This window comes from Salmo trutta, chromosome 19 (assembly GCF_901001165.1).
Source record: "Salmo trutta chromosome 19, fSalTru1.1, whole genome shotgun sequence".
Taxonomy (NCBI): domain Eukaryota; kingdom Metazoa; phylum Chordata; class Actinopteri; order Salmoniformes; family Salmonidae; genus Salmo; species Salmo trutta.
Genome location: NC_042975.1, coordinates 36,815,238 through 36,827,958, shown reverse-complemented (window position 1 = coordinate 36,827,958; position 12,721 = coordinate 36,815,238). Strand labels below are relative to the sequence as shown.

General features: G+C 41.2%; 2 protein-coding genes across 4 annotated transcripts; both read left to right on the top strand.

The window, feature by feature from the left end:
• The first annotated feature begins 122 nt into the window (after positions 1-122).
• LOC115154504 (glutaminyl-peptide cyclotransferase-like) lies at positions 123-6,423 on the top strand. 3 transcript variants are annotated; one of them, XM_029700779.1, is made up of 7 exons: positions 123-924; positions 1,228-1,374; positions 1,548-1,850; positions 2,347-2,508; positions 2,611-2,710; positions 3,115-3,231; positions 5,839-6,423. In XM_029700779.1, exons 1-7 carry the CDS (start codon positions 691-693, stop codon positions 5,982-5,984), a joined length of 1,209 nt encoding a protein of 402 aa, XP_029556639.1. In that variant the 5' UTR covers positions 123-690; the 3' UTR covers positions 5,985-6,423. The 3 variants fall into 3 exon arrangements, 2 of the variants coding, with proteins under 2 accessions (XP_029556639.1, XP_029556640.1); XM_029700780.1 differs by having other exon boundaries at positions 3,115-3,161; positions 5,839-5,958; XR_003867909.1 differs by having other exon boundaries at positions 2,611-3,161; positions 5,839-5,861.
• A 3,973-nt stretch (positions 6,424-10,396) lies between these two features.
• On the top strand, positions 10,397-11,924 carry sdhaf1 (succinate dehydrogenase complex assembly factor 1). The gene is made up of 2 exons (XM_029700778.1): positions 10,397-10,646; positions 11,055-11,924. Exon 2 carries the CDS (start codon positions 11,087-11,089, stop codon positions 11,426-11,428), a length of 342 nt encoding a protein of 113 aa, XP_029556638.1. The 5' UTR covers positions 10,397-10,646; positions 11,055-11,086; the 3' UTR covers positions 11,429-11,924.
• Positions 11,925-12,721: the final 797 nt, after the last annotated feature.

The window sequence follows — 12,721 nt, the reverse complement described above, 5'->3', positions numbered from 1 at the left end:
TTAATTCGTTCAGCAATGTACAATTATACAGATATAGACAAAACAATACACATATAAATTAATATTCATGTGACTTTTTTTCAATTCTAGTCTATTGTCATTTTTAGAATTTCTTCCAAATAAACAAGGCACATTTTTCAGTCTCATTTTTCCATCAATTGATAGCCTTCTCCTGAATCATTTTCGCGTACAATTTTCACAGCAGGCGGTCGGAGCTCTTGCACCAACTGCAGACACAGAACACCGCGTGTGCACTAAAAATGGGGCCATAACGAAACGACGACGATATAGCGGGGGTCAATATGCGATTAGTGCGGACGTTGATAGTTTATTATACCTCAGTGGTTGATAGATTTGATTGGATAGATCCGCCGCTGCATGTATGTCCCAACATGACTGCGTGAGTGCTCCATTCAGGTAAAATAGCCTGTATCTTGTTGTTAAATTGTAGCCTATCCTCATGAGATTGTGTTAAATGAAAATAATAGATGTCATAAATTGTTTCATGTTTATTTGCCCACGCTCGGCTTGAGTCTAAGCAGCCAGTGGCCTCATTAATTCAATCGGTCATGGACGCTATTCTCCATTGCCATACGCTAGCATGGAATCATAAGCACTATAACGCACATAGTTAAGAAAGGCTCTGTACCGGACTGAACTGATGTGTGAATCTAACGGTTCTTCCAAGTTATGAGAACCACCCGGAAGCACCGATCTTCTCCGGGCACCAAGCTGCTACTGGGACGCTGCTACCGGCTCCGGATGTCCCGAGTACGGGTGCTTCTCGTATGCCTATGTGGGATGCTGGCTATAGCTCTGACACTTGGATTTTCTTTCTCGAGTAATGATACAAGCGATGATGATGACAGTATTCATATGGACGATAACACACAATTTCGTGTGCCAGACCTAATAAGGGACAAGGTAGGCGATGGATCCTGCACTGCAGCCTCCGGTTTTCCAATATTGCACTAAGCCTAAGGAGTAGCCTACTTTTTAGGGGCTGCTGTCTTGCTACAGCCTACATACCCCAGCCAGCTGGAACACTTAACCCAGTCTGTTCAACTATATACACTTCACTGATGGCAGACAATTTACCTCAAGTCAGATCTTTGATTGCACAATAACAACAATATTTTCTGCCTGGTGACTGACGGTTTTCAAAATGCATATGTGAAAAAACTACTGCAATTGTCTCCTCTCTCCTGCTGTCCTCCCTTTCTGCAGTTGACCCATAACCCCCGTCGGGCCACTGTGGCCCAGATCAAGCGTCTGGTGGGCCAGGTGAATTCAGGTAGACTGTGGTACTCTCTCCTGAGGCCCATCCTGGTAGAGAGACTGCCAGGTACCAGGGGCAGCCGTAGGGTGCGTGAGGTTAGGAACTCTACTGACTCCAGCAAGAGACATCAGGGTAGAACGTCTGGAATTAAAGTGGAACTGGTGTCTCTTTATCCCAGTCTTACATGTTATTGTATCAATTAACATTTTGTTTTCTGAAATAATGTCCTTAGATTAAAATCACACTGTTTTTTCTGTGACTGCCACAGCACATCTACAGCCATCTCGAGTTCCTGTCAGCGGGTTGGTCATTGGAGGTCGACTCCTTCAACTCTGCTACCCCAAAGGGACTAATCACCTTCTCCAACCTGCTGGCAGTCCTGGACCCCTCGGCCCCGCGCCGTCTGCTGCTGGCCTGCCACTACGACTCCAAGGCTATGCTTCCAGCTTCCAAAACCCCCGACGGGCCTCTCAGGAGGTTCCTAGGGGCCAGCGACGCGGCCGTCCCCTGTGCCATGATACTGGAGCTGGTGACTGCTCTGGACTTCCACCTGAAAGTGCTAAAACAACAGGTAAATACTGTCTGCTCTGCTACTGTAGGACAAGGGTACGCTTCAGAGGGCAAGGATGAAAGTGATGACTTCACAGATCCTTTTAAGTTCCTGGTTGCACTGGGAATATAAGTTGTTGGATTTGCGGAAAACTGATGACAGGATGAGGCTTCAGTGTATGGTTGGGCTACCCTCTGACGTGTTTGCCTCTCTTCCGGGATGTCAGACTATTTATAGATCTGGAGTCTGACCCATGCACACACATCAATTATTCAAATATTTATATCCAAATTAAACTGTGCAGACATTTATGGGTTGAGGCACAGCCATCATTAACACTCACCGGACATCTCCCATGTTGGCATCAGAAGCAATGCACTTTAAAGGATATTGTATGATAGTCACATATTATTCGACCAATATATTTTTTTCTAAGCATATATGTTATATTACAAGAAAATGTATCACTCCAACCCCTGTATCATTCTTTCTTTCTGTCTGTTTTTCTCTCTGGTAGAAGTCACAGGTGACTTTACAGTTGGTCTTCTTTGATGGTAATGAGGCGTTTGAGCAGCCGAGCCCCTCCGACTCTCTGTACGGCTCACGTTACCTTGCTGACCAAATGTCCCGCACCCCTCACCCCCCCGGAGCCCAACATACCACCCTGTTACATGCTTTGGTGAGGCTTTGTTAGTGTTTGTTACAATGTTCCATTGCCAAGCCTTATGTAGTATGCAGTTAATGTTTTGCTTAGCTGAGTGTTCTGTATGTTGAATGGCAGGACCTGTTTGTTCTTTTGGATCTGATTGGTGCCCCTGACCCTATGTTTGTCAACCACTTTGACGACACTGTACGCTGGTTTGATGAGCTCATATATGCAGGTACGGCCCCCACCTCTCTTCTCAAAATGTATACTCCATATACTGTATCACAAAAATTGGCTATATTGCCAGGTAAATTAATGAATTATTATCACGCTCATTGCTCACTGTAATCGTAATGGGGCAAAAACGTATTGTAATGGAGATAGTGAGGTAGAGGGACACTAGAATGACAGAAAGAGCCAGGGAGCAAGGCAGAGAGAGATTGGTAGGTGGATGACTGACTCATGCTAATACAGGACCAGGCTCTGCAGTGCTGATGTGGCTATAATTCCACTCAGGCACAAGTAATAAGACACCTGAAATGAGCTGTTCTTCCTCCATCATTTTTTCTTTTCTCTCCTCTTTGCTTACCCCTCCTCCACCCCCCATGGCCCGCGGTGCCTGTCATGTCCGTCTGCTAGAGAGGAGGCTCCATAAGCTGGGTCTGCTGTCCTCCCACCCCAGAGAGGTGAGCTACTTCAGGAAGGACATAAACCTGGGCCCTGTGGAGGACGACCATGTGCCATTCCTCCAGCAGGGTGAGAGAGAACACCCACATAGATGGGCAGATGGTTAGAGGGCACATTTACTGAATAACAATGATGGACGTTTAACAGTACACCATGAATATATACAAGTGGAGGCTCCTCAGAGGAGGAAGGGGAGGACCATCCTACTCAGTGAATTTCAAATGTATTTTTATAGTGAAACATTAAAGATGCACTATGCGGAAATCGCTTGGCTATTTCCTGGTTGCTAAAATTTGAATAGTTCGCCTAATTTCAGTTTATGTGAAGTATAGTGTAGAGCCCTCAAAGCAATTTCCACTGCAATGTGCACTTAATTATCAGATAGAACAGAAAACCAGCAGGCTCCGGACCTCGTAGGGTAAGAGTTGAGTACCCCTGGTGTAGAGTTTCATTGTACCATCTAAACTGTGGTGAAACATATTTTACATAACCAAAAACATTGTATTTTCAACTGTTTAAAGATGGTGTACAAAACCGAAAGTTAAAGACTCAAAAAGCATAGAAATTGCGCATATAGAACAGATCTACCGCTTCTTAGAGTATGACAAATCTATAACTCACATTTCTATGACATTTTTGTCAAGTCACCCAAAAAGATACATATTGCAATTTCTCCTTTTTAGGTAAAACTATATTAAATATATTCACGTCACCAAATAACTGATTAAAACACAGTTTTGCAATGAAGGTCTACAGTAGCCTGTAGGGTAGCACCATGGTGTAGCAGAACAGCTAGCATCCGTCCTCCTCTGGGTACATTGACTTCAATACAAAACCTAGGAGGCTCATGGTTCTCACCCCCTTCCATACACTTATACAGTAATTATGACGACTTCCGGGGGACGTCCTCCAACCTATCAGAGCTCTTGCAGCATGAACTGACATGTCCATCCAATCAAAGGATCAGAGAATGAATCTAGTAGTGAAAGCATAAGCTACAGCTAGCTAGCACTGCAGTGCATAAAATGTGGTGAGTAGTTGCCTCAAAGAGAGAGAAAGACAATAGTTGAACAGTTTTGAACAAATTAATTTTGTACAAAATTAAGGAGAAGCAGCAGAGCGAAATATATTTTTTTCTTTCAGTTTCACTTTGACTTACACTAGCTAATGCAGGTAATTTAGCATCTTCAACAACCTGACTCAAACAGAGAGGAATGATATTTATGTTAGCTAGCTGGCTAAGGCTATCCGACACATCCAATTCAAGGTGAGCTTTCGGTTTTATAAGTGTATTGCCACTGGGGCCCGCCGGTGTAACTGCTAAACTGCTTGTTGTACACTACTGCGTGATTGTACACATAGATTGGATTGTGGGTTTACTAATGTGTTAGTTATAGTAGCTATATTGACTATGAAGTTAGATAATATGGTGACAACGATGTAAGCTGTGTGTAGCAGTTATGGTATGAAGGTTTGCCTTGGAGAGGTTTTTTTCACATGGGCACAGACAGCTGTTTTGTTGTGCACTGAACTCCACAAGCGAAGGGAAAATATGAGAAGAGAGCTGTAAATGTGATGATGCTGTTTGTATGGCTGCTATGAAAGTGAACTGTGTGCTTATAAGGGCACAAGGCGAGACCCAGATGCAGATGGTTTGAGTCCTTGATATTTATTATATCCAAAAGGGGTAGGCAAGAGAATGGTCATGGACAGGCAAAAGGTCAAAACCAGTTCAGAGTCCAGGAGGTACAGTGTAGCAGGCAGGCTCGAGGTCAGGGCAGGCAGAATGGTCAGGCAGGCAGGTACAGAGTCCAGAAAACAGGCAAAGGTCAAACCCGGGAGGACTAGTAAAAGAGAATAGAAAAGGCAGGAGCACGGGAAAAAACACTCTGGCTGACTTGGAACATACAAGACAAACTGTCACAGAGAGACAGGAAACACAGGGATAAATACACCAGGGATAACAAGCGACACCTGGAGGAGGTGGAGACAATAACAAGGACAGGTGAAACTGATCAGGCTGTGACAGTGTGGGTGAACAGGGGTGTATTTATTCCGCCAATTCTGTTGCAAGACGTTTCTTAAACGGAAGCAAACGGAATGAAACGGGGATGGACCTACCTGAATTTGTCCACTAGAAACTCTCGTTTTAGTTTTGCAGCTGTTTGGACTAATGATTACACTCTAGATCAGCAAGATGCAGGCATTGCTCCAATTTGTCCTTCGACCTTTGCACCTACGTTATAAACTTCATTTGTGGGCTAGGTTGTAACAACCTCATGATGGGTATAGGGAAGATTTGAGTATCATGTAGTAGCCTAAACCTATCAATGTTACATTGAGCTGGGTGAATGGAATATGAAAGACAGTCATCCAATATTCTGTAATAGAAATAAGGCCATGCTCATAAAAAAAAGAGTGTCCTCCTTAATCTTAAATGGCCACTGATATCTACACAGCTGATTAGACTATGACCTTATGACTGTACTGTGTCTGCAGAGAGTGGTGTCCTCCCTCTGCTTTAGTTTTATCCCTGTAGAACTTAATCTACCATCTGCCTTTTTTCTCTCTGCCTCTATTAACCTCTGTCATCCCCTACACTCTCCCCTATCTCATTGGTCTTCTCCTCTCCCCTGTCTTTCTGCCATTCCCACCCACTCCCCTCTATGCCTGCAGGGGTTCCAGTCCTACACATGATCACAACGCCCTTCCCTTCCTTTATGCACACTCTGGAGGACACAGCGGAACACATCCATTCTCAGACTATCGAGAACCTCACCAAGGTGCTAGTAGTGTTCCTGGCTGAATACATAGGACTCTGACTGATGTTTTCTCCTGTTACTGTTGCTCATAGACATGTGTCCTTTAGACTTTATGCCACAATCACCCAGCCGCATACCAGCTACTCTCCCACATAATCAATTTACAATCAAAGTCCTATCACACCATGCCTTTTTTCTACATCACCTATATCCCTTATTCTAGAATTGATACCCTAGTAGTCTTGGTGTTGTTTTTTCTATCCATTCTGGAGCCATACTAGAAAATGGTTGAAATTAGGATTGTGATTATAGAGGCCTTTTATATACCCTGTCCCTCTCATTCCCATAATCCACGTGGAACTCAGACTTATGCAAAAACAGAATGATAAACTTGATTAGGTGCCTTTTCTCAATACGTTCGGTAAATGAGGTTGTGAACACTAGAAGATATAGGGTTTCCCAATGAGGGAAGTTCAAGCTAGATCATGTGGATGAAAAAGATTCAAATGCTAAAAAAGAGGTGATATATAGACATTACTGTACATATTTGTTCCCCCAAAATCACTTATATGTTTAGGACAGACAGTCCAGTAATAATATAGCAATAAAGATGTGTTTGGGAAGTGCTAGATTATATGGGATATAATTGTGTATTAACAGTGCCTTCAGAAAGTATTCACACCCCTTGACTTTTTTCACATTTTGTTGTGTTACAGCCTGAATTTAAAATTGATTACATTTAGATTTTTTTTTGCCACTAGCCTACCTACAATACCCCATAATGTCAAAGTGGAATTATATATTTTTTTAAATGTTGCAAATGAATTACAAATGAAAAGCTGAAATATCTTGAGTCAATAAGTATTCAACTCTTTTGTTATGGCAAGCATATATGTCACATGGACACGCTCTGTGTGCAATAATAGTGTTTTACATGATTTTTGAATGACTACCTCATCTCTGTGTCCCACACATACAATTATCTGTAAGGTCCCTCAGTCAAGCAGTGAATTTCAGACACAGATTCAACCACAAAGACCAGGAGGTTTTCCAATGCCTCACAAAGAAGGGCACCTATTGATAGAAGGGAAAAATAAAATAAAAAAAGACATTGAATATCCCTTTAAGCATGGTGAAGTTATTAATTACACTTTGGGTGGTGTATCAATACACCCAGTCACTATAAAGATACAAGCTTCCTTCTTAACTCAGTTGCCAGAGAGGAAGGAAGCCGCTCAGGGATTTCAACATAAGACCAATGGGGACTTTAAAACAGTTACAGAGGTTTTTTAGGCTGTGATAGGATAAAACTGAGGATGGATGGATCAACAACGCTGTAGTTACTCCACAATACTAACCTAATTGACAGTAAAAATAAGGAAGCCTGTATAGAATAAAAATATTCCAAAACATGCATTCTGTTTGCAACGAGGCACTAAAGTAATAATGCAAAAAATGTGGCAAAGCAATTACCTCTTTGTACTGAATACAAAGTGTTATGTTTGGGGCAAATCCAATACACCACATTACTGAGTACCACTCGCCATATTTTCAAGCATAGTGGTGGCTGCATCATGTTATGGGTATGCATGTAATCGTTAAGGACAGGGGAGTTTTTCAGGATAAAAAGAAACAGAATGTAGCTAAGCACAGGCAAAATCCTAGATGAAAACCTGGTTCAGTCTGCTTTCCAACAGACACTGGGAGATTAATTCACCTTTCAGCAGGACAATAACCTAAAACACAAGGCCAAATCTACACAGGAGTTGCTTACCAAGATGACAGTGAATGTTCCTGAGTGGCCGAGTTACAGTTTTGACTTAAATTTACTTGGAAATCTATGGCAAGACTTGAAAATGGCTGTCTAGCAATGATCAACAACCAACTAGACAGAGCTTGAATAATTGTTTTAAGAATAATGTGAAAATATTGTACAATCCATGAGTGCAAAGCTCTTAGAGACTTACCCAGAAAGACTCACAGCTGTAATTGCTGCCAAAGGTGGTTCTGCAAAGTATTGACTCGGGTGTGAATTGTTATGTAAATTAGATCTTTCTCTATTTCATTTTCAATAAATTAGCAAAAATGTGTCATTATGGGGTATTGTGTGTAGATGGGTGAGAAAATCCCCCGATTTAATCCATATTGAATTCAGGCTGTAACACAACAAAACATGAAATAAGTCAAGGGGTATGAATACTTTCTGAAGTATCTTAAAGTAGCTTATGCAAGTAATACGAAGTTATGCTTCCGATATTACATAGAACCAACAGTTCCAGCTCTGTTTGTTGAAATACATGTACTATGTATTAGGATGAAGATAAAGATAAAGATGAATCAAATGTATTGGTATGACTTTGTATATTGAGCATTACGATATGTAGAGATATTTATCTAGAAGTAATACTAGGTTCAGTGCCAATGTGTCACATATTATTTGTATACTGAAAGAGTCGCATCCACCAGTTAACTGGTCAAAAAGCGATAATAACTCAATTAAAAAGTATGATTATTGTGAACTGTATGCATCCACCATTGTATCACAACAATGGCTTACACATGATAAGTTGTCAGCCAGCAGAATCTAATAATGCATAATAAGAAACTATTTTATGCGCAATACTTGCTACAGGGAACTCAGTGACAACATTATTATACTGAATGAACCAGACTGTGTGAATGGATGCTGTAACTGTCACAGTGTTGTTACATAGCCTGGCTGACAGTCTATTTCTGCTAGCCAACATGTCTTATAATTGTTTTGCCGAAAGAAACAAAGCACTCAGAATGGTTCATGCAGAACAGGCATGCACCCAGGCTTCCATTGGAGTCATGCCATCTCCTATGTGAAATATTGATTTGAGGCTATTCTGTACCTCAACCCTCAACCCAATATTGTATTGCACTACTATCTGACATCGCCTCATACTTTAATTATGTATGTATTATTATTGAACTGTATGAAAAATGTATATGAAATGAATGATAGCATAGAACTCCACACAGAATGTTTTCCTAAATAAAAAGTATAAACTTGTTTGATTTGTTTAATTTAATGTGTGAGAAATGTGTTGAAACATGTTAAGTTCACCCCAACATTTGATCCTGTACTGAGCTGACAGCAAAATTGTGAGGTGAGACATCCAAGCCAATAGAGGGCAGTGTAACTAACACCCAACGCAACAACTCCGTCGCCTTTGGCTTTCGTAACATAAACATTTTAAACACAGAGTTTCTAAACCCAGAGGCGCAACATGGAGAGACTTCCGGGAACGCTTGCGAAACAGACCAGGCCTGGCTTTCGTAGCACTAACCATCTTAATTACATTGAAGCGAAATATACTTTTAGTGCTACGATGCTTTTGGGAAAATCAGCCCAGTCCGGGGTTTGAGAAGTCAATGAGAGAAGTGAAAAATGGTTCCTTAGTTGTTCAATTTCTCGAAATCTAAAGGCACAACGTAGATTCGAGCCAATGCCTCAACGAGTTTAACATGTTATTACTCCAACACCGTGAAAGTGACAAACTGACACGTTTTCATCTTCGTCAAAAACAATTTTATATCGATGGAGTGCCTTTGAACTTACGGCCTGGGTCATTCCTACTTTTTGGTACCTTTTCTGTTTTACTTAGTGTAATGTGTGGATTCCAAAAGGCTTTAAATATAAGGTCAGGTGTCCTTTACCTTAAAAATATCAAAATATGGATCCTGAAAGGGAGTTATGCAAGTTTTTTTGTCCGTGGATGTTGGCGTTTTTGTCATGACCCCAGTTGTTATTTATCTACTTCCACAATAAATATGCCATAAAATGTTTAACATCTTTCTTCATTATTTTCTAGTCCTAGTTAAAGTATCTCTCATCAATAAAGTATTTTTCATAATTATTGTATTTATTATTTTATTTAAGATTTTCCCTGATCACTTTCCGCCCTGTTAGTTTGTTGTAATTCTCCATTTAAGAAAACAACCCCTTCCTACAATGACACCACATTTAGGAATTGTCGTAATTGCTTTGGTGGGAAAACTATTGTGCAAAGCTCAATAAATATAAAAACTCAGTTGTTAGTCTGTATGTCCCACTCATAAATGTCAAACATGTTAGGCTAAATTATGGAGAAAATGTAAATATGTTTGATAGAGAAGTTAAAATCCTGTTGAAGTGTTCACCATTTTGCTAGCTAGCTCAATCACAGAGCTATGGCTAATTTAGGCTCAAAATTCCCACCCTGTTAGGGTTATGCACCTAACAAATTGGAAAATGCACCCAATATTTTTGTAAATGCCTGAGCTTGACCAATTTGTTTTTCTGAAAGTCAAACATGTCCATTTTCTCTTAGAATACTATTTAATATATTATTATTTTTTCCTCTAAAAGTTTTGAGGTCCACATGGCATCTCAAGAATGGAATGACCCGCCTGCACATGACGTTATTATACGCATGAGTTTAGCGAGCAAACGTCGCGGTGGCATCGCCTAGAAGTCTGATATGGGGAAGCAGTTTTGGCCTATCTTCATACTGTACTGTCTTTGATACATAGCTAACATGAGTTATCATAAAGGTCGTGCTGTATTAGCTAGCTAGTCTTTTAGCAATATGTTCCTCAAACGGTTTAAGTGGTAAATGGGTTATTAATGTGAGGTTCACACTTGATATGAGACGCATTTCACTATCAAAGGCAGGCAAAGTTACTGTATTTTCGAAGTTGACACTGACTGTCAAGGTAGGTTAGTTGGTTGGTTAGCTAGCTAGCTAGCAGTTCTAGCCAAGTAAAGTCGACTAGCTAGCTTGTATCTAGCTACTTGACTTTAAACCATATTGTGGTGTTTTAGTATCAGCCTGTATGTGGAATGTCTTGTAAAGTGTTAAACTTTGTGGTTTGTGTAGGTTAGCCACTAGCTAGAAGTTTTATTGATGTGACTCACTAATATAATACTGTTCCTGTAACGTTACTGTCCACTGCCTGGGATATTGGTTTCATGGGCTGTCATCATGAGGCTAATGAATTATTTAGGACCGTATAGTGTTTCTTCAGCAACACACCTATAACCATAAGATAATATTTATAATGACAACTAACATGGCCAGATATCATTGTTTCACCAGCCACTGTGATGTCTTTCTCCCATAGGTGTAGGAGACACTTCATCTATACACTGATGCATGGGTTGTTATGGTGAGGCTGCTTCATTCTCTATCCTCTGGTCAGTCCTCTTCCCTGGTCATCTGTGTTGCTGGTGCCCTGTGTTCCACACCATGGTACGCCACAGTAAGCTGCAGAAACAGGTGTTGTCTCTGTACCGCCAGTTCCTGCGTGCTGGCCAGGACAAGCCAGGCTTTCTACCCAGGATCCAGGATGAGTTCCGAGAGAACTCCCACATCAAGAAGACTGATGTCATGCACATAGAATATCTTTACCGGCGTGGACAGAGACAGCTAGACCAGCTGAAAGATGTGAACACAAAGCAACTAGGAACTTTCTCCAAACCTAAAGCAGAGAGATGACCTAAACCATTTCCTTCTCTACAGCCTCTGTTGTAGCTAACTCTAGCTGGATACATCATCATCCGTTATGTAATTACAGTCGTTCACTAGTCAGATTACTACTCCTTTCAATCTGCAGCTGAGTGAGCGCAGTCATTGTCCTAAGCAATGGCCATGGATCTGAACTGTATGACAGCACTATTGTCCTCTGTTAGAGAGGTGGACACCACTGATGATGAGGATGAACATTTTAAAACAGTCTCTGGCCAGTGAGTTTGTTGGGTTGAGCAGACCAGTTGCTCTGGTCATTGTTGTAAAATACTCACTTTCATCTAGCTACATTAACCTGTTGAGTGTTTTGGATTAAAGATGATATCGTCAGTATGAGAAGTGAATTTGACTATTATTTTAAAGGTCTAGCTAATACTATTATATGCTTACGTGTCACAAGAGGTCAAGTAATGGCATTATATAATGCTCATGAAATGTACGGTAAATAAACATGTATTGTCACATATACCAGATAGGTGAAGTGAAATATGTTGTTTTATAGGGTCAGCCATAGTAGTATGGCGCCCCTGGAGCAAATTAGGGTTAAGTGCCTTGCTTAAGATTTTTCACCCTGTCGGCTTGGGTATTCAAACCAGCGATGTTTCAGTAGCTGGCCCAACGCTCTAACTGCTAGGCTACCTTCCACTCACAGGTGGCATCACACAAATTAGAAATGCCTGACTAATTTAGATATTCACTGTCAGAACCAGAAAGTAGCTCAAGCGAACAGCCCAATCCCAAATGGAACCCTTGACCATACTCCCTATGCACTTGTGGAAATCTGAAATTATTTGTTTGGTATAAGCAATATGGTGAAACTTCCACCTAGCATACGAGAGGGCAAGGTGCAGCTATTAGCATATTGGTTGCACCTGTCAAATCCTCTCAGGTGTGTAGGGTCTACTATAGAGGGATATCTCAATTGCATTTCCTTGACTCCTCGTGTCCTCTCTCCTCGCCTCATTCTCAAAAATCCATTGGAGGAGACGGTCAGAGGGGTGTGAGGAGAGAGGACATGAGGAGGAAATGCAATTCAGATTCTCCCTAGGGGTCCATTTGAGATTGGGTAATAATCTTGACGGCTCAATATGTAAGGCTCTCGCTTTAGCCACTAGGTGGCGGTAATATGGGTAGATCTCAGCACATGAACTAGAAGCAGAAGCAAAGATGGTGGATAAATGAAGATGCCGTTTACCATTGAAAAATTGGTCAGTTCCGGTCTGCTTAAAGGGTTGACTCTAGGCACCAATGCATTAGCAGCTG

Coding starts and splice junctions, on each gene's coding strand:
- LOC115154504 (XM_029700779.1), top strand. CDS start 691: ATGAGAACCACCCGGAAGCACCGATCTTCTCCGGGCACCAAGCTGCTA. Junction 925..1,227: donor CAGACCTAATAAGGGACAAG/GTAGGCGATGGA, acceptor CCCTTTCTGCAG/TTGACCCATAACCCCCGTCG. Junction 3,232..5,838: donor TGTGCCATTCCTCCAGCAGG/GTGAGAGAGAAC, acceptor CTATGCCTGCAG/GGGTTCCAGTCCTACACATG.
- sdhaf1 (XM_029700778.1), top strand. CDS start 11,087: ATGGGTTGTTATGGTGAGGCTGCTTCATTCTCTATCCTCTGGTCAGTC.